Here is a 21,697-nt window from a genome sequence, read left to right as displayed (position 1 = left end):
CCCCTTCCCACCAATGTCTGTGCTGCACAGATGCCCTAGGGAGAGTGAAGCCCTGGACACTGATGAGGTATCTCATCTCTCCAGAACTCAGTTTTACTAACTATAAAATGATGAGGGGAATATCAAAGACACTCTTAAAGAATGAATAACTCAAAAACCTTTGTATGTGTGTGCACGCACATGCGTGAAAGAGAAAACTGATTTGCTCGTGAACTATAAATAAATGGGAGCTACTCTTCTCACTGTTCTACATTTTCTTTCCCTCCTTATGTGGCATCTATACCATTTAATAAATATCCAGCTCATTCCTGCTAATTTGATACCATTTCTGAAAATGTACGATCACCCATGAACAAGAACTCAGAATAAATAAATAAGCCTATTAAACAAGCAATTCTGTTTGTCCATATCATAAAATGTTGCTCACCTGATTCAGGGTTTCTCAGGTGGTGCTAGTGGTAAGAACCCACCTGCCAATGCAGGAGATATAAGAGCCCAGGTTCATCCGTGGGTTGGGATGATCCCCTGGAGGAGAGCAAGGCAACCCACTCCAGTATTCTTGCCTGCAAAATCCCATGGACAGAGGAGCTTGGTGGGCTATAGTCCATAGGACTGCAGAGTTGGACACGACTGAAGTGACTTAGCACACACATAAGCACCTGATAAAACCTATGATGCTCAAGCCATTGTTCGGAGAGAATTACAATTTTCTCAGAAAGCAGGTTTGGAGCCTTTAATACCACACCTTTGAAAATCTGTTGCTGGGAGCCAGCGTGAGGAATCCCGCCCGTGGCAATGGTCATGAGGAAGGGAGCCAGACAAAACGCAAAGGCGTGATCTAGCTTCAGGGGTTCCCCCTAAGTTTTTCTGAACATCTACCCCCAAAAAACCAGAGTCAGCCTGATTTTATTGTACTGTGCTTTTCCACTCTTCTGACACTCTCTGGAAAAATTAACTTAGAGCTCCAGTTAACAGTCTCCTGCATATAATAAGAGTGTTTCAATCCAAAAACCCCTCTGATGGCTCTCTAACTTGCCTTACCCGGACTTTTACAGCTACGCATGTGATTATTTACAGCCTCCCAACTGTGAGAGGCATGGAAAGCCTAAACCATAGAGCCTTTCAAAGAGTTAAAGTTATTAGAGTGAGTAGTGCTAGTGTAAGATTTCACTGTTGAGCCAATGCTTGTTGCTAAGTTCCTGTATCTCTTATCCACTGTGCACCTGGGAGCACATTCATTAACATAGTTAGAATGAAAAAAAAAAAAAAAAACAAGTGTAGCCTTGAAACTGACCACATCAGACTTTTGAGACTTCTGGGTTCTTTCTTTGTTGTAACTTACTGCACTTTTGCTTCTGAAAATGTACCTTTGTTTGATACTTTCTGAGGCTGACATAGATTAGAAATATAAAGAAAAAACACTTCAAGGGAAAACAAGTTTTCTGGTTGAGTAGCCTTTATCAAAAGAGGGCCTTAAAATGTCTCATAGGCCTCCAAGGCCAGAAGATAATGTACACAACATCATTTGTGGGAAAGGTATAAAAGTCCTTTTGAAAAATAAAGTTATTGGGGCCTCGCTCACCAAAGCAGCTTGGTCTCCCCATGTCTTCTTTATTTTCTGGCTGAATTCCCATCTGGGGTGTGGAGGCTCACCATGTATACTTACTTGCCCTGGCTTCTAAGACCCATGAGAAAGGGAGCCCAAGGTGGGGCACCCTCTGCTATTCAAGCGGGTGCCGGTGGCCCAAAGTAGATGGTGCAAACCTCTTGTCTCGAGGTTTTATTAGTTCTCCATGTAAACCAAGTTATTCAGCCTCTTTTCTCCACTATTTTTCCTACTACACTATTTTTTCCTAATCTAATCTTATGTTTCTAATTAAATAAATCTCTCTTCGCCGACTCCGTCTCCTCTTCAAATTCCCTGGATCCACCAGGGCTGGATCCCGGCAATCTGTCCCTGTCTTTATTTCACAGTACAAAAGAACAGTCTGGACAGACTGCACTGAACAGACCCCAGGGGGAGACCTTTAATGCTATTATTCACTGATTTTTACAACCTGAGAAAATAACACAGTATTTAACATTATTTAATCTTTTTCTTTCTTTTTGCCAAATTGCAATCTCCTATAAGTTTAGTTCTCATCATTTATTCATTAATCTTATTTAAATCCCAATGTACAGTTTAAACCTTTCATCTCACCATTTTCTGTGCAACTCAATGCCATTTCTGAAAATAATCTCTCCCTCAGTGAAACGACACAGTATTAAGAAGAAATTTTAAACCATTCCAGTTTCCTTAAATAATAAATTACAAGTAAAAGATGAAGTGGAGAGAGAGAGAAACTCACAGGCTGAAGGCATCAGTCAAGTGCAGGAGGCAGACCTTATGTGGATTCAAACAGTGATGAAGGAGATTTTTCAGTGAGACGATCAACAACATGCAAACACAGACTAGCAGGTGGATAATACTCAGGAACTTGAGGTATTTTTCAGGTGAAATAAAGTAGTGATTTTTTCCCCAAAGCCTTCCTGTCTTTTAGAGAAAACTAATGAAATGTTTACAGATAAACTAATTTGAGGTCTAGGATCTCCTTCACAATACTCTGGGGTGAGGGTGGGGCTGGCAGGGGTAGGGATGCAGCAAGACAGCCACCTGCTGATTCTGGCTGAAGCTGCAGTGGGTACATGAGGGTTCATTATATCATGCTTCCTCTTTTTGTAAATTTTTCTAACTTTCCATTTAAAGAAGTTGAAAGTGAATGAAATGTCACAGAAACAACTACTCCCCCTCCAGAAAAGGTATTCTGTGAGTGTCATTATCCCATAAGGATTAAAATGGCACCATATGTAAATATGCCTGCATATTTACCCAGACAACCAGCTTAAATATTAAGCAACATTAAACAAATCCCTCAAAAAAAAAACTTAAAAAAAAAAAACCTGTAAACTACTATCATCATTTGAAATTCAAGTATATGCAACTCAGAAGTCATTGCTCACCTCTTCCAAAGCACAAGCCTTCATTACTTCTTCATATCGTTCTTTTTCATATTTCTTCCCAAATAAAATGTTACTCCTCACAGTTCCTGAGAACACCCAGGGCTGCTGAGAAACATACGCGATCCTCCCGTGCACGTTGACCTGTCCCTGGCTCGGGGGCAGCTCCCCCAGCAGAGCACTTAACAGTGACGACTGAAACAGAGGGCAACACACACACATGAACAGGGTGCACTCAGGACGGAACACGCCCCGCAGCACAGCCGACCCCACCCAGTGCTTGATACACGATAGAACCCTTTCCTTCAGAACAGGATAAAGTACAGCCCTCAGAGTTGAGATTTTAAACAAAATAAAAATAAAAATGAAAATAGCACTAATGAAACTTTAGGTTTTGAAATGAAAACAACTGCTGATAAAGAATATATTAATAGCATAAACTATCTACTCTGCCTAAGTATCCCCCAAATGAAATTCTACTCGTCAAAGAATAATTAAGAATGTTAACATTCTTCTCTAGCAGAGCAGCCCAGCAGGATATGTATTTCTTGCATCTGATGTTTAGTGCAGTTGCTCCTGCATCTGGGTATCCTTTACTTGACAAACAAGTATTTTATTCTTAAAAAACTTTGTTTGAAGAATATATCCAAAGATGATTAATTGAAAGAACTCTGAAGTGAGTTGTGTCTGCAGTGCAGAAGTCCATTATAAAGGAAATCAGCACCCTTTCATGTATACATCCTACATTTTTAAAAATAATTTTATTTATTTATTTTTAGTTCTTTTATCTTTTTCATTTATTTTTTACAGCGTCATGTTGGTCTCTGCCATACCACAATTTTTTATTTACTTTTGCTCACACTGGGTCGTCAATGCAGTGTAGTCGTCATTGCAGTGCACGGGAGTTTTCTGGTTGAAGAGCACAGGCTCTAGTGGGCAGGCCTGTGCAGTTGTGGCCCGTGGGCTCAGTAGTTGCAGCTCCCAGGCTCTAGAGCACAAGCCCAACAACTGTGGTGCACGGGCTTAGTTGTTCCACAGCTGGGAAGTGAACTTCCCAGACCAGGGATCAAACCTGTCTCCTGCATTGGCAGGCGAAATCTCTTATCACTGAACCACCAGGGGAGCCCACATTCCACCTTAGATTTCTGTATTTTGTTGTTTCAGATGAAGTGCATGTGCACATTTCCTTCAAATCTTCAACATCACTCAGATGTGGTGTGTGTGTATCCACACCATCAGAGCGCTCACCACAATGGGCTGAAATAATATATCTGTGTATCTCGCCCTAGAATCTGGTTGCCTCTGAAAGGCAGAGAGTCAGGGACTTGCTCACATCTGTACCTGTATCTCCAGCATGTGGCTGCACATTCACTACACGTGCACTGAGAGGATCACGTCAAGTCACAGGAGGAAATGCTCAAAACTTCCGGTAAGTGTCTTTATGACCTCCAGATTTCCTGGAAGGGCCACTAAGATAAAAAGAAGTCCCCATTGTCTCTATCCATCCTGAACAGCTGTCACATAAGTAATCTCCTTCACTGAGACGTCCAAATTCCCCACAAGCAGCTCCCAATTGTGCCATGTGAAGTAGCAAGAAGGAAAACACAGTGCTCATTTATCCAGATTTTATTTGAACACAAACTTCCTTATAAAATGAATGTTCCATGAAACACACCTAGATAAATACTTTTCTAGATATACTCAATTCAAACTGTGTCACACTTAGCTCTGAGCTCAACTCTGAGAATTTAACAGGAGCTGCAGCATGGCATCAAGCTGACAAAAGACATCACAACTTACCTTTCCTGCTCCCACAGGTCCGACCACAGCTAACATTTCACCAGGCCTGACAGTAAAGGAAAGGCCTTGTAGGGTTGGGGTCTCTGATGCCTACAAATTAAAGTTTATAAAAATGTACCTATTTCAATAAAGCAACACAAATTGTTTTACAAAGTGGAAAAGAAAACAATAGTCAACATAATTGATATGCAAAATATAAACCAAATTTTTCTATTTTAAGATACTGTGTCCTGGAGACCCCTGATCAAATCTTATTTCTTTAGGGATTTGAGGCAGCTTTAACTGACTTTATAAAGGTTTTTTTAAAAAACAAAACAAAACAAAACTAGATTCCCATTTGGACAGAAGAATGTTCCAAGCACTGCACAATTGCACTAATTTCACGTTAGCAAAGTAATGATCAAAATCCTTCAAACTAGGTTTCAGCAGTATGTGAACTGAAAACTTCCACATGTACAAGCTAGATTTAGAAAAGGCACAAGAACCAGATATTAAATTGCTAACATCTTTTGGACATAGAAAAAAAGATAATTCTAGAAAAACATCTACTTCTGCTTCACTGACTACACTAAAGCCTTTGACTGTGTGGACCACAACAAACTGTGGAAAACTCTCAAGGAGTGGGAACTCATGTATACCTGTGGTGGATTCATGTTGATGCATGGCAAAACCAATACAGTATTATAAAGTAAAATAAAATAAATAAATAAATACAAAAAAAAAAAAAAAAAAAGGTTGGGAAGACCAGACCACGTTACCTGTCACCTGAGAAACCTGTATGCTGGACAAGCAGCAACCATTAAAAACCAATGTGGAATAATGGACTGGTTCAAAATCGGGAAAGAAGCACGTCATGGCTATATTGTCACTCTGCTAACTTAACTTATATGCAGATTACGTGATGCAAAATTCCAGGCTAGATGAATCACTACTAGAATCTAGAATTCTGACAGAACTATCAACAATCTCAGATATGCTAATGATACCACTCTAATGACAGAAAGTGAAGAGGAACTAAAGTGTTTATTGATGAGGATGAAAGAGGAGAGTGAAATAGTTGGCTTAAAACTCAACATTAGAAAAACTAAGATCATGTTATCTAGTCCCATCACTTAATGGCAAATAGAAATGGCAAAAGTGGAAACACTGGCAGATTTTTTTCCCCCCTTGGGCTCCAAAATCACTTAAGAAGTGACTACAGCTGCCGGGAGCCACCGTGAGGAACTCCGCCCATGGCAAAGGTCATGAGGAAGGAGGCTTCGGCATACACAAAGGGGGGATTGAGCCTCAGGAAACCCCCTGTTCCCGAGCATCTACCCCCAAAACCAGAGTCTGCCTACTTTACTGTTTCATGCTCTCACCTACACCTCTGACTTTATAGGGGGCTGTCCCCCTCCCCCCACCTCTCTCGGAGAAGGAGTTAACTTGCAGCTCCAGTCAATAAAATTCCTGGGCGTGACAAGGGTGACTCAGGTCAAACCTCTCTGCTAACAGAACAGCTTGTGTGACAGGATTATCCACACTCCTGCCACTATGCACATGATTGTTTACTACCTCTCAACCATAAACAGCACAGAGAGTTTGAAGTATTTTGAATGTCTTAATTAGCATAGGGCTTTTCTCATTGTTGAGTCAATGACTGTTGAGTCAGGCCTCCATACCCTTAAGCACCTGGGAGTATGTTTTGAGTTAATGAATTTTCTCTTTGTTATAAATCACTGTACTCCTCTTTCTTTGTTATAAACTGTGTCCTTGCTATGTAAGAATGTAATGATATCACTATCTTAAGACTAAGTAGATCTTAAGGGAAAACAAGTTTTCTGATTGACTAACCTTTATCAATAGAAAGTAAGACCATAAGGGCCATAAAATGTTCATTGGTCTCCAGACCAGGAGATATTATAAGCAAATGTAAGACCCTTGTAAGAACAAAGATATGCTGATAAGGGTCGGAGCAGCTGACTCTGCAGTGACTCTGTTTCTTATATTTATCTCTATGCATAACTAAAAGTATAAAAGTGGACCTGAAAAGAAAGAAGACGGATCAGTTCCTGGAAAGACTGATTCCCCTGTGTTGTTTCTTTCTTGTTCTCCATTTTTCTGGCTGAATTCCCATCTGGAGTGTGGGTACTCGCCAAGCCTGCTAATTTTGCCTGGGCTTCTAAGATCTGACCGGGGAGGCCTTAGTGTCTCCTCTCCTTCGGGAGAACAGAAAGACGCCTGTGGCCTACGCAGGTGGTGCAAGTTCCTTGTCTTGGAACTTTATTGGTATTCCACATAAACCAAGTTATTCAGCCTCTTTTTCTCCACTAATATTTCCTACTACACTATCCTTTTCTAATCTCTCTCTATACTTCTAATTAAATAGCTTTTTCCTAGGACACTGACTCCGTCCCCACTTCAAATTCCCTGGATCCATTGGGGCTGGACCCCGGCATGAAGCCATAAAATTCAAAGATGCTTGCTCCTTGGGAGAATACCTATGAAAAATCTGTTAAAAAGCAGAGACATTGCTTTGCCAATAAAGGTCCGTATAATCAAAGCCATGGATTTTCCAGTAGTCATGTATGGATGTGAGAGTTGGACCACAAAGAAGGCTGAGTGCTAAAGTACTGATGTTTTCATATTGTGGTGCTGGAAAAGACTCTTGAGAGACCCTCAACTTCAAGGAGATCAAACCAGTCAATCCTAAAGGAAATCAACCCTGAATATATATTGAAAGGACTGATGCTGAAGCTGAAGCTCCAACACTTTGGCCACCTGATGCAAAGAGTGGACTCATTGGAAAAGACCCTGATACTGGCAAAGATAGAGGGCAGGAGGAGAAGGGGACAACAGAAGATAAGATGGTTAGATGGCATCACTGATTCAATGGACATGAGTTTGAACACACTCTGGGAGATGGTGAAGGACATAGAAGCCTGGCATGCTGCAGTCCATGGGGTTGCAAAAAGTTGTTCATGACTTAGGGACTGAACAACAACAACAAAATATGGGGAATGAGGACATTAATAATGGCATCAAGGGTCAGAGTGGTAAAGCCTCAATTTTACATGTGTTACATGCATTTCTTTGGAAGGAATGATTATAAAGCTGAAACTCCAGTACTTTGGCCACCTCATGAGAAGAGTTGACTCATTGGAAAAGACTCTGATGCTGGAAGGGATTGGGGGCAGGAGGAAAAGGCGATGACAGAGGATGAGATGGCTGGATGGCATCACTTACTCAATGGACGTGAGTCTGAGTGAACTCCGGGAGATGGTGATGGACAGGGAGGCCTGGCGTGCTGCTATTCATGGGGTCACAAAGAGTCGGACACGACTGAGTGACTGAACTGAATTGAACTGACATGCATTTCTTGTCCTGACTAAACAGGGACAACAACAACAAAACACGGAGTTGTGCTGTTTGTTGTGTGTACAGTCCAACTCGAGGGAGGACAAAATCTTGGCATGTCAGGTGCAAGTCAGATTATTGCACTATCTAAGGTAAATAGAGTTAAGTGTGTTTGTGTCCTTACATGTACTAAGCGTAAAGAAAATTCTCAATAACTTTATGTGTTCAGAAAAAAAAACTTATTGTGATTAGTAAAATGCCTAAAAGATTAAATGCACAAGTCCATGATAAAACGGTACAGAATCCATCTGCACTGTGAGAAACCCAGGTTTGATTGGGTTAGGAAGACCCCCTGGAGAAAGGAATGGCAACCCACTGCAATATTCTTGGCTGGGGAATCCCATGGACAGAGGAGCCTGGCAGGCAATCTATGGGATCACAAAGCATCAGACACGACTGAAATGACTGACACTTGATACTTCTGGATGAAAAGGTCTGGAAAATATTCTAATGAAAAGTTTCTCTGGAAATAACTAAACCTATTATGGAACAGTTACTTACTTAACAACAATTACTTTGAATCATCAAAAACTTAACCCCATATTTTATAGGAATTATATTTCCCAAGGGGAAGCTAGATTTTAATACATGAGAAATATGTTTTAAGCTTCTCTTCTTATCTGACACCTAGGGTTCCCATATTACTACTTTTCACTTGGTTGAGAACAAAACAATGATACACACAGATAATAACCCACGCCAGCTCCTGTCACAGCCCTACACTCCTGTTCAAGCTTCAGGGTTGGGCACTGCTTCGCCATGGCCAGAAGAGGGCAGCACTTGACAGCCCAGGGTTTCCGGGGATCTGCCTCTCTGTTATTCCGGTTCAGAGGATAATGATTTAACAGAGATCAACAGCTGAGCCCCCGCTCTGGGCCAGCCACAGTTCGAAACCCCTATCCCGTGATTTGGAGGCTCCCATATATATTTTAATGCTTCAAAATTGAGACCAAGTCCCACCATTTCATGAATGAAACCTGGGTCCTTGAGACCTTTCCCTCACTTGTCCACCTGGTTTTCTAGGGGAGCAGGTTATAGAGCTCATGTCTATCTTCTGCCTCCCAACCCAGCAGGGTCTTCATTCAGACTCAGCTTCTCTCTAAAATTCCCAATGTCTGTAGCCCTCCCCCTCCAAAGAGCTGGCTCCCTTGCTCACTCTCTCTCACTCACTCATGACCTAAACTGACAGCCCCTAATCACTAATGACCCAGGCAAGGGGCACAGTCCTTCCATAGGCAAGGCCAGGACAACAGAACATAGTGTTCTGTACTACAAAGTGATTTGCACAGAAGTCTGAGAACATGTTACTAAGATCTTGGAAGAAGAACAAAACAGCTGTTTTCTATAATGTTTCATAGTTTACTACAAAAGAAATTTGGTAACAGATCATTCAAAGTATGGGGTCTGCCATTATAATGAAACTTTAATGGTGATTTTCATATAGGTTTCAAGTGTATTATGAAAAATAACAAGCAGGAGGTAAATCTACTGTATTAAAGTAGGAGATACTGTCACAGTCAGTCAGGCATCCTGTGTAAATTTCCATGTGCAAAAGGTATGGGGACGTGATTTTGTATATTTGGGAACATACTACTGCTGTTTTGTTGGTGGGTTATACCAGACCACCTGATCTGCCTTTTGAGAAACCTACATGCAGGTCAGGAAGCAACAGTTAGATCTGGACATAGAACAACAGACTGGTTCCAAATAGGAAAAGGAGTATGTCAAGGCTGTATACTGTCACCCCACTTATTTAACTTATATGCAGAGTACATCATGAGAAATGCTGGACTGGAAGCAGCACAGGACGGAATCATGATTGCCAGGAGAAATATCAATAACCTCAGATATGCAGATGACACCACCCTTATGGCAGAAAGTGAAGAGGAACTAAACAGCCTCTTGATGAAAGTGAAACAGGAGAGTGAAAAAGTTGGCTTAAAGCTCAACATTCAAAAAAAAAAAAAAAAGCTAAACATTCAGAAAATGAAGATCATGGCATCCGGTCCCATCACTTCATGGGAAATAGATGGGGAAACAGTGTCAGACTTTATTTTCGGGGGCTCCAAAATCACTGCAGATGGTGATTTCAGCCATAAAATTAAAAGACGCTTACTCCTTGGAAGGAAAGTTATGACCAACCTAGACAGCATATTAAAAATTAGAGATATTATTTTGCCAACAAAGGTCTGTCTAGTCAAGGCTATGGTTTTTCCAGTGGTCATGTATGGATGTGAGAGTTGGACTGTGAAGAAAGCTGATTGCTGAAGAATTGATGCTTTTAAACTGTGATGTTGGAGAAGACTCTTGAGAGTCCCTTGGACTGCAAGGAGATCCAACCAGTCCATTCTGAAGGAGATCAGCCTGGGGTGTTCATTGGAAGGACTGATGCTGAAGCTGAAACTCCAATACTTTCGCCACCTCATGCGAAGAGTTGACTCATTGGGAAAGACCCTGATGCTGGGAGGGATTGGGGGAAGGAGAAGGGGACGACAGAGGATGAGATGGCTGGATGGCATCACCAGCTTGATAGACATGAGTTTGAGTAAACTCTGGGAGTTGGTGACAGACAGGGAAGCCTGGCATGCTGTGATTCATGGGGTCGCAAAGAGTTGGACATGACTGAGCGACTGAACTGAATTGATGTGTGCTTAGTAACTTAGTAGTGTCCACCTCTTCGTGACTACATGGATCATAGCCTGCCAGTCTCCTCTGTTTCCCAGGGATTTCCCAGGTAACAATACTGGAGTGGGTTGCCATTTCTTTCTCCAGAGGATCTTCCTGACCCAGGGATGGAACCTGGGTCTCCTGCATTGCAAGTGGGTTCTTTATCTTCTGAGCCACCAGAGAAACCTGATGGTGGGGATGGCAGGTGATGAATCAGAAGCAGGTGAACATGATGCCGGTGGCACAACAGAGTCACAGGCATGGAAGACAGGAAGAGTCTACAGAGTCTGGGCACTTGCCCTGTGGTCCCCACTCTGACAGCCCCAGGGCCAGGAGCCTGCTCTGGATATCAATCCCCTGATGGAGGCAGCTCCTCCCCTAGTCCCTCGAACCCTGAGGGTGGGAACAGCTTCTTACTGTCACTAATCCCTGCATTGCCTCACTTACCACCATTTTACCCTTTTGGCTCTTTCGTCTCCTATATAACTAATTTACTGTGTGGAACTCCCTCCCCCATGACGTGGTTTCTGTATTCCTGATTAATCCACACTGATCCACGAGGATGTACACAGAGGACCAGGGAACCAGGGGGTGCATTTCAGTCATTGGTTAAAGGGGTTCATGGAGTGAGATATTTTGAGACTTCTTGAGAGCAGTCTCTGTTGTTTTTCCTATTTGTCTGAACTTCATAAATAAACCAAGTATTAGAAAATTGCCAATTCTCCCTGTCAGCTCACAACACAATGCAACCATTCAGCTGGGAATCTCTGGTGCTCATGATGCCCACCTGCTGTCTCCTCCTGCCTCCAGCTGCCACCAAAGTAGCCAGAACCATCCAGAAGCTCAGGATGGGGGAGACCCTACCTTATCCCACAGCCAAGATCCAAAACATGGCCTCATTCAGTGTACAGTAAGAACATCAGGACAAAAAAATGTACACTGATTCCTCAAAGCCTCTGGTCTGTAGCAACTGGTTATGTATTTGTTAGTTAACCCATTCAATACTGCAGCATTCTGTCTGTCTACTTCATAACCATAAGTAACCCCAAAGGAAATTACCATGTTTAAAAACTGTTAAACCACTGATGCCCAAAATATTAGATCTGGGTTTTCAAGAAAAGATGTATATATGCTCTGTATCTTTTGTTTAAGGTGATCCTATTATACAGAGCAGGGATTTCCATTTAATATTATATAATAAAACATAATGGAAAATAAAATAAAATTTTAAAAAAGAATGTTATGTACTTTCAATTCAACATGTGCTAATACTTTGAAAGCTCTCTTGAAAATGAGAGAGAGAAACATGTCAACTGCCTTATGCTGTCTTTATATTTAATCTCCATTCATTGCAAACCTTATTCTGATTCTGAGAATTTTTATAACATATTCTCAGTAAATGAGCAATTCACACTTAACAGCATGTGTAAAATATCAAAATTCTCCAATAAATCTATGTCACAGTTGTCTTTTTGCAGTCACCACCCTGGAATGGAGAGTCTCTTACCTTTTCCCAAAATCCTGTTAAATCTTGCACGTCCACTATCATTTCACTATCTGATGGCAGCTGAGGGTAGCACTGTGACATCTCATCAAGTGATAGAAAGTTCTACAGAAAAAGGAAAGATATAGATTGTTTATACTGCAAGAACAAAGCACAAACAAAACAACTGCTTCTCTGGAATTTGCAAAAAAAAAAAAAGAAAAAAGTTTTATACCTATTATTTATACCTACCTATGATTTTACAACTGTATTTTATTAAGTCTTGGTTCATATGAGAAATACTATATAATATATAGTACATAATATAGTATATGGATAGCATATATATAATATAGTATATACATACATATATATAGTACGTGTGTGTGTGTGTGTGTGTATAAAACAGATAAACAAAGAGTTATGGCCATGAGGCTACCTTTATTACCTTCTCAACAAGTGTACTGGTTCCTCTCTAAGCAGAAAATATGGCTTCAAACTCCAATACATTTAGAACCTGGACATTTCAACTGTTATACTTTTGTGTTACCAACAACAAACAGGTGAGCTGGTAGGAAATTATTTCATAAATACTAACTGAATCCCACCACGTGCCAAGCAACATGGGACACAGAGAGGAACACAGAGAGGAAGGCCCTTCCCAGGCCGTCAGGAATCAGGTGGCATGGGACAGGCTGGGAACACAAGACCAACGAAAGAGATTCTCAGTGCAAACCCTGTACACAATGCTTTCCCCCTTGTGTGTGTCAAATCCATATCACTGCTTGTCAATAACTATCACTTAAGTCATCATTCTAAAAAGAAAATGCTCTTAAGTTTCTACATCTTAAAAAACATTTTACAAGCATCTTTTCACAATCACTGCCTCTTCTCCATAGTCAATGCCCTCTCTCCTCCACAGCAGGAAGGGCCACACCTCCCATTTCTTGTTATCCTCTACACCACTTAGCATTGATTCAAAGTAGCTGAATAAAACAGTCTTATAAGCTGCTACAAAGCTGACAAACACATACAAGAAAACTCCCTCTTGTCTTGCAAATGCTAGACATAATTCAAAGAGGAACGCTAGAGTGGTAGAGAAACTGAACAAACAATTTATACCACTCCCACATCCGCAAGGTCCCCAAAACTGTAAGCATGAGGCAGAGACTGCTGGCTGTCCTTGAAACCTGCTTTCTGTCTTCTGAGGTAAAAAACCCTGGATTTTAGCTGCATGTAGCAGACTGGAAGGATGCCTTCCCTCTGTCTCCAGCCTCTCAAGCAGACAGGGACATCCCTGTGACTAAATCCAGGGCAGGGGGAGTGACAGCAACCAGGACCTTCGTCTTCCCCAGCCTGGGCCTGGGTGTTGCCAGTGGGGTCAAGGTCACATGCAGTGGGTAACAAGAGAGAAAGAACAGAAAGAGAAATTAAGGAAACAATCCCATTCACCATTGTGACAAAAAGAATAAAATACTTAGGAATAAATCTACCTAAAGAATCAAAATACCTATATATAGAAAACTATAAAACACTGATGAAAGAAATCAAAGGTGACATGAATAGACAGAGAAATGTACCATGTTCATGGATTAGAAGAATCAATATAGTGAAAATGAGTATACTACCCAAAGCAATCTATAGATACAATGCAATTCCTATCAATGGTATCAAAAGCTATCAATAGTATTTTTCACAGAACTAGAACAAATAATTTCACAATTTGTATGGAAATACAAAATAACCTTGAAGAGCCAAAGCAATCTTGAGAAAGAAGAATGGAACTGGAGGAATCAACCTGCCTGCCTTCAGACTACACTACAAAGCTACAGTCATCAGGACAGTATGGCACTGGCACAAAGACAGAAATGTAGATCAATGGAACAAAATAGAAAGCCCAGAGATTAATCCACATACATATTAACACCTTATCTTTGACAAAAGAGGCAAGAATATACAATGGAGAAAAGACAATCTCTTTAATAAGTGGTGCTGGGAAAACTGGTCAACCACCTAACATCATACACAAAAATAAACTCAAAATGGATTAAAGATCTAAATGTAAGACCAGAAACTATAAAGCCCCTAGAGGAAAACATAGGCAAAACACTCTCCAACATACATCACAGCAGGATCCTCTATGACCCACCTCCCAGAGTAATGGAAATAAAAGGAAAAATAAACAAATGGGACTTAATTAAACTTAAAAGCTTTTGCACAATGAAGGAAACTATAAGCAAGGTGAAAAGATAGCCTCCATAATGGGAAAAAAATAATTGCAAATGAAGCAACTGACAAATTAATCTCAAAAACATACAAGCAACTCATGCAGCTCAATTCCAGAAAAATAAATAATCCAATAAAAACATGGGCCAAAGAACTAAACAGACATTTCTCCAAAGAATACATACAGATGGCTAACAAACTCATGAAAAGATGCTCAGCATCACTTATTATCAGAGAAATACAAATCAAAACCACAATGTGGTACCATCTCACACCAGTCAGAATGGCTGCTATCAAAAAGTCTACAAACAATAAATGCTGGAGAGGGTGCAGAGAAAAGGGAACACTCTTACACTGTTGGTAGGAATGCAAACTAGTACAACCACTATGGAGAACAGTGTGGAGATTCTTTAAAAAACTGGAAATGGAACTGCCATACAACCCAGCAATCCCACTGCTGGGCATACACGCTGAGGAAACCAGAACTGAAAGAGATACGTGTACCCCATTGTTCATCACAGCACTGTTTTCAATATCTAAGGCATGGAAGCAACCTAGATGTCCATTGGCAGATGAATGGATAAGAAAGTTGTGGTACATATACACAATGGAATATTACTCAGCTATTAAAAATGCATTTGAATCAGTTCTAATGAGGTGGATGAAATGTAGCCTATTATACAGAGTGCTAAGATGCTCATATTTGTGAACATTTCTCCCCTACAAGAGAATGTCTCCGAGTCCCTCAACTCCCTATGCTTTGCCTCCAAGGTGCAGTCACTACCAGTCCCATCCCTGTCAGGCTTTCTACTGATTGTAGGCTTCTCCACCCTGACCCTGCTGTCCTTCAGACCAGTGTGAAGTTTCATTCAGAAAGGATGTACATTTGCCAGGCATTTAGCTATTGACTTTTGAGAGGTTTTAATTAAGTTTTTAAAACTAGATAGTTGAAAGGTCAAAACTATGCAGTAAGCTGAATACAAGTGAGATTGAACCACCGCCCCATCCACCTCATTATCCCCACCTGTCCTAGCAGTCATTTTCATCATTTATCCTTTTACTTCTCCTTTCAATGTTTCTTTTTGAAAATACAAGCATTATGCATGGGATTTCCCTTTTTCTTACATAAGACATCTCTTTCTCTCTCTCTTATATATTATATGTTGTCCTGCTTTTTTTTTTTTTTTTTTTGATTAACAAGACGGCCTTAAGGAGGGGACAGTGGCCAGGAGAGTGGTGGGGGCAGGGCGGGGGGGAACAGACAGCCCCAGGATGATTCCCCACCAGCACACAGAGATCAGCTCATTATTTTTAAATTTGCCTAGGAGTCAACTGTATGGATGCACCAAAGTTTATCCACCAGTTCCCTCTACTGGATACTTGAATTCTTTCCACCTTTTTACTATTACAAACAAGGCTATGTTGACTAACCTTCTATATATCATTTAATATTTGCTTGTTTATATCTAACTATCCAGAGAGAGGTTCTTTGAAATGGGATTCCTGGATCAAAGACATACAGGTTTTTCAGGCTATTCCAAATACATAGCATGAATGCAGGCTCTAGTTCCCACAAGGGTCAGCTATGTCCATGTTATGAATTCTCTAAGAAACTTAAGCTCCCTCTACAAGAGTTAAATCAGGAAGTTTCTTGATAGACTGCCTTGGAGGGTAATGTATTCCTCTGATAACTCATTTTCCTGAGTATAGAGCCTTGCAAAGCTTTCTGGCTTTATTCATGGTCTCAGATCACAGGTGCTCTTTTGCACTCTTGCGGCCGTGGAAGTAATCAGCCACCTTAGCGCCCTGCCATGGTCTTCTGCTTTAATCAGGATTTCCCTTGCTATCTTACAAGTTTGGTTAAAATTCTACCAACGCCATTAATATCCAACAACATGAACTCTTTGATATCCTCTAATACCCAGTTTAGAGGGTATGGTGGCTTTCCTGGTGGCTCAGAGAGTAAAAAATATGCCTGCAATGCAGGAGACCTGGGTTCGATTCCTTGGTTGGGAAGATCCCCCAAAGGAGGAAATGGCAACCCACTCCAGTATTCTTGCCTGGAAAATCCCATGGACAGAGGAGCCTGGAGGTCTACAGTCCATGGGTTTGCAAAGAGTCAGACACAACTGAGTGATTAACACACACACATATACAGAGTAAAATAAGTCAGAAAGAGAAACACCAATACAGTATATTGACACATATATATGGAATTTATAAAGATGGTAACAATGACCCTAAACGTGAGACCAGAAAAGAGACACAGATATAAAGAACGAGGCAAAGGTGGGGTGATTTGAGACACTAGCGCTGAAACATGTATATTGCCATATGTGAAACAGATGACCAGTCCAAGTTCAATGCATGAAACAGGGCACTCAATGCCGGTGCACTGGGAAAACCCAGAGGGATGGGATGAGGAGGGAGATGGGAGGGGGGGTTTAGATGGGGGACATGTGTACACCTGTGGCTGATTCATGTTGATGTATGGCAAAAACCGTCACAATATTATAAAGTAATTAGCCTCCAAGTCTGGGTCCCTAACACCACAGAGGATCACACTAACCATGGAACTTATTATGAGATGAAGTGGATCCCCACAAAAAAGGATACACTGTGGTCCTAGCCCCAGTTACCTCAAAATATGACTTTGTTCGGATATTTAGTTGTTATAAGTGTAATCAATTAAAGTGAGATCACAGAGTAGGCCCTGAATCCAATATGATTGGTGCCCTTACGAGAGATGCAGAGACAGATGCATACCCCAAAAAACAGTTACCTGATGAGAAAGACAGAGGCTGGAGTGATGGCAGTTACAAGTGAAGGAATGCCAAGGATTGCCTAAAACCACTCAAAGCTAACAGAGGCAAGAAAGGATGCTCCCTTATCAAATTCAGATGGATCCTGACCCTGCTGACACCTTGAATTTAGACTTATAGCCTCCAGGGCTATGAAATAATGCCTTCCAGTGGTTTTAAGCCACCTGGTTTGTGGTACTTTCTAACAGCAGTGCTAGGAAACCCATTCAGTTCAGTTCAGTTCAGTCGCTCAGTCCTGTCCGACTCTTTGCGACCCCATGAATCACAGCACGCCAAGCCTCCCTGTCCATCACCAACTCCCGGAGTTCAATCAGACTGCGTTCATCGAGTCAGTGATGCCATCCAGCCATCTCATCCTCGGTTGTCCCCTTCTTCTCCTGCCCCCAATCCCTCCCAGCATCAAAGTCTTTTCCAATGAGTCAACTCTTCACATGAGGTGGCCAAAGTATTGGAGTTTCAGCTTTAGCATCATTCCTTCCAAAGAAATCCAAGGGTTTATCTCCTTCAGAATGGACTGGTTGCATCTCCTTGCAGTCCAAGGGACTCTCAAGAGTCTTCTCCAACACCACAGTTCAAAAGCATCAATTCTTTGGGGCTCAGCCTTCTTCACAGTCCAACTCTCACATCTATACATGACTACTGGAAAAACCATAGCCTTGACTAGACGGACCTTAGTTGCAAAGTAATGTCTCTGCTTTTGAATATGCTATCTAGGTTGGTCATAACCTTTCTTCTAAGGAGTAAGTGTCTTTTAACTTCATGGCTGCAATCACCATCTACAGTGATTTTGGAGCCCTCAAAAATAAAGTCTGACACTGTTTCCACTGTTTCTCCATCTATTTCCCATGGAGTGATGGGACCGGATGCCATGATCTTCATTTTCTGAATGTTGAGCTTTAAGCCAACTTTTTCACGCTCCTCTTTCACTTGCATCAAGAAGCTTTTTAGTTCCTTTTCACTTTCTGCCATAAGGGTGGTGTCATCTGCATATCTGAGGTTATTGATATTTCTCCCGGCAATCTTGATTCCAGCTTGTGTTTCTTCCAGTCCAGCATTTCTCATGATGTACTCTGCATATAAGTCAAATAAGCAGGGAGACAATATACAGCCTTGACATACTTCTTTCCCTATTTGGAACCAGTCTGTTGTTCCATGTTCAGTTCTAACTGTTGCTTCCTGGCCTGCATACAGATTTCTCAAGAGGCGGGTTAGGTGGTCTGGTATTCCCATCTCTTTCAGAATTTTCCACAGTTTATTGTGATCCACACAGTCAAAGGCTTTGGCATAGTCAATAAAGCAGAAATAGATGTTTTTCTGGAACTCTCTTGCTTTTTCCATGATCCAGTGCATGTTGGCAATTTGATCTCTGGTTCCTCTGCCTTTTCGAAAACCAGCTTGAACATCAGGGAATTCACGGTTCATGTATTGCTGAAGCCTGGCTTGGAGAATTTTGAACATTACTTTACTAGCATGTGAGATGAGTGCAATTGTGTGGTAGTTTGAGCATTCTTCGGCATTGCCTTTCTTTGGAATTGGAATGAAAACTGACCTTTTCCAGTCCTGTGGCCACTGCTGAGTTTTCCAAATTTGCTGGCATATTGAGTGCAGCACTTTCACAGCATCATCTTTCAGGATTTGAAACAGCTCAACTGGAATTCCATCACCTCCACTAGCTTTGTTCGTAGTGATGCTTTCTAAGGCCCACTTGACTTCACATTGCAGGATGTCTGGCTCTAGATGAGTAATCACACCATCATGATTATCCAGGTCATGAAGATCCTTTTGTACAGTTCTTCTGTGTATTCTTGCCATCTCTTCTTAATATCTTCTGCTTTTGTTAAGCCCATGCCATTTCTGTCCTTATCGAGCCCATCTTTGCATGAAATCTTCCCTTGGTATCTCAGTTTTCTTGAAGAGATCTCTGGTCTTTCCCATTCTGTTGTTTTCCTCTATTTCTTTGCATTGATAGCTCAAGAAGGCTTTCTTATCTCTTCTTGCTATTCTTTGGAACTCTGCATTCAGATGCCTATATCTTTCCTTTTCTCCTTCGCTTTTTGCTTCTTTTCTTTTCACAGATATTTGTAAGGCCTCCCCAAACAGCCATTTTTCTTTTTTGCATTTCTTTTCCATGGGGATGGTCTTGATCCCTGTCTCCTGTACACTGTCACGAACCTCATTCCATAGTTCATCAGGCACTCTATCTATCAGATCTAGGCCCTTAAATCTATTTCTCACTTCCACTGTATAATCATAAGGGATTTGATTGAGGTCATACCTGAATGGTCTAACGGTTTTCCCTGCTTTCTTTAATTTAAGTGTGAATTTGGTAATAAGGAATTCATGGTCTGAGCCACAGTCAGCTCCTGGTCTTGTTTTTGTTGACTGTATAGAGCTTCTCCATCTTTGACTGCAAAGAATAGAATCAATCTGATTTTGGCGTTGACCATCTGGTGATGTCCATGTGTAGAATCTTCTCTTGTGTTGTTGGAAAAGGGTGTTTACTACCAGTGCATTTTCTTAGCAAAACTCGATTAATCTTTGCCCTGCTTCATTCTGTATTCCAAGGCCAAATTTGCCTGCTACTCCAGGTGTTTCTTGACTTCCTACTTTTGCATTCCAGTCCCCTATAATGAAAAGGACATCTTTTTTGGGTTTTAGTTCTAAAAGGTCTTGTAGGTCTTCATAGAACCATTCCACTTCAGCTTCTTCAGCATTACTGATTGGAGCATAGACTTGGATTACTGTGATATCAAATGGTTTGCCTTGGAGATGAACAGAGATCATTCTGTCGTTTTTGAGATTCATTCAGAGCCTCACAAGGAATCTTGCATGAGAGAAAAATAAATGACCCATATAAGCAGATTTAAAATGGTTACCTCTGGGACGAACAGGCAAACTGAATCCTTACCAATAAGTGGGGAAACTGAAACAAGCATATGAGGATAGTTGAGGAAGAAAACGACACATAAACAGTAACCTAGTATTTTAAACATCTTGACACCACATCTATCATGCCTCAGAGTCATAAACGTGATTGCAAACTTCTACTTCAAAAGAAGAACGGGTAAAAACTGAATATGAAAACCATTGTGCAGAAAAAGAAAGACAGGATCCTTGCATTTCTCTCAAACACCTGCTGGTGGAAGATGTGATTCATTCATTCTGTCCTCCTCTCATCCAGGCTCACTCAGAACCTAACATGAGGCATGGAGACTCCTACTCTCCCTCAGCCCAGGTGCACCACGAGGCAGGATGGACAGACAGTGGTCTGAGGACATGTTTGCAGGCTTTCAACCACTGCAGCCTGAGTTCTTTCTCCATGCCACCTCTCCCATCATCAGCCAGGTACCAGCTCTCACCTGTTCTGACACAATTCACATCTCTCTTAATTTTCTTTTCCTCTTGAAACAACATAATTTCAGAATCTCACTCATTATGAGTTATTTCAGTAATGCAACTTTTCTTTTTCTGGTTCCTTCTCCAGTCCTTAACTCCCTCCTGATCTCCTTACAGCCCCTCTGAGACTGTCCACAAGCTTAACACCAGCCCCACCCCCCACCAGTGACCTACCTGTACCTAAGTCCATGTTCCCCAAGCAGCCTCTGCCTGGACACCCTGAGTACTGACCCCACCCACCTTTCTGGGCCCATCTCAAATACTAACCTTATTGAAACAAGTTCAGGACATCCCTAGCTGGCACTGCCCTCCCTACCTCTGAATCCCTGGAGTAATACTAAGTCACGCAGATGGGAGACACTACATCATTCATGTGCTTTTACAGTCCCAACTACAGCTAAGACTGAGCCTCTCACTCTCAGCCCATCGTGGGTATCAGCTAAAGGAACAAACATACTGCATGGTTGTTCAAACCATCCAACCACTGACTGCATGGCTAGAGTCTTATAGTCTACACTAATACAGCAACAAGCAATAGGTGATGGGACAGGCTGGGACCTGGGACCCTGTGTGGGAGCACTTGCACCTGGACAAACATCTCCTTGAGCAACAAAATACAAAGAAATCATAAGGTACAAAACATAACTGCATGCATGCAAAGGCAATTACGAACAGTAAGATATAAAAACACCACAAGCCAACTGCCATTTCTGAGCTTCTGAGAGCAAAGAAGGGAACTGCATATATCTTGGCACATGGCACCTACAAGACAGTGGGCAGACCACATAAGTCACCCCTGTGGCTCAAAAGAGCAAACCTCCCCCACCTTCACCCCACTTAAGGAACTAGCCTGCCTTGTTGAGTCAACAGGGAGCATCAGTTTCTTGTTTTTATACTTTGTGCTGTAGCA

General features: G+C 41.5%; 1 protein-coding gene across 11 annotated transcripts in view; it reads right to left on the bottom strand.

Annotated features, from left to right (window-relative positions):
* LOC106991387 (ATP-binding cassette sub-family C member 4-like) overlaps positions 1-21,697 on the bottom strand; it is a 589,015-nt gene that overhangs the window by 146,230 nt on the left and 421,088 nt on the right. For 10 of the 11 annotated variants that reach the window (XR_009595284.1, XM_042254994.1, XM_060394635.1 and 7 more), the window contains exons 9-11: positions 12,368-12,469; positions 4,798-4,887; positions 3,001-3,192 (exon numbers count right to left, since the gene is read on the bottom strand). The exons of the other annotated variant lie outside the window; for it this stretch is intronic. Coding sequence is in view for 9 of the 10 variants with exons in the window: in XM_042254994.1 (XP_042110928.1) it covers positions 3,001-3,192; positions 4,798-4,887; positions 12,368-12,469 (384 nt within the window). In the remaining variant the exon portion in view is untranslated. The remainder of the gene's footprint in view (positions 1-3,000; positions 3,193-4,797; positions 4,888-12,367; positions 12,470-21,697) is intronic. 11 annotated transcript variants of the gene reach the window in all.

Source organism: Ovis aries, chromosome 10 (assembly GCF_016772045.2).
Source record: "Ovis aries strain OAR_USU_Benz2616 breed Rambouillet chromosome 10, ARS-UI_Ramb_v3.0, whole genome shotgun sequence".
Taxonomy (NCBI): Eukaryota; Metazoa; Chordata; class Mammalia; order Artiodactyla; family Bovidae; genus Ovis; species Ovis aries.
The sequence above is the reverse complement of the archived record's forward strand: the minus strand, read 5'-3'. Positions and strand labels throughout refer to the sequence as shown.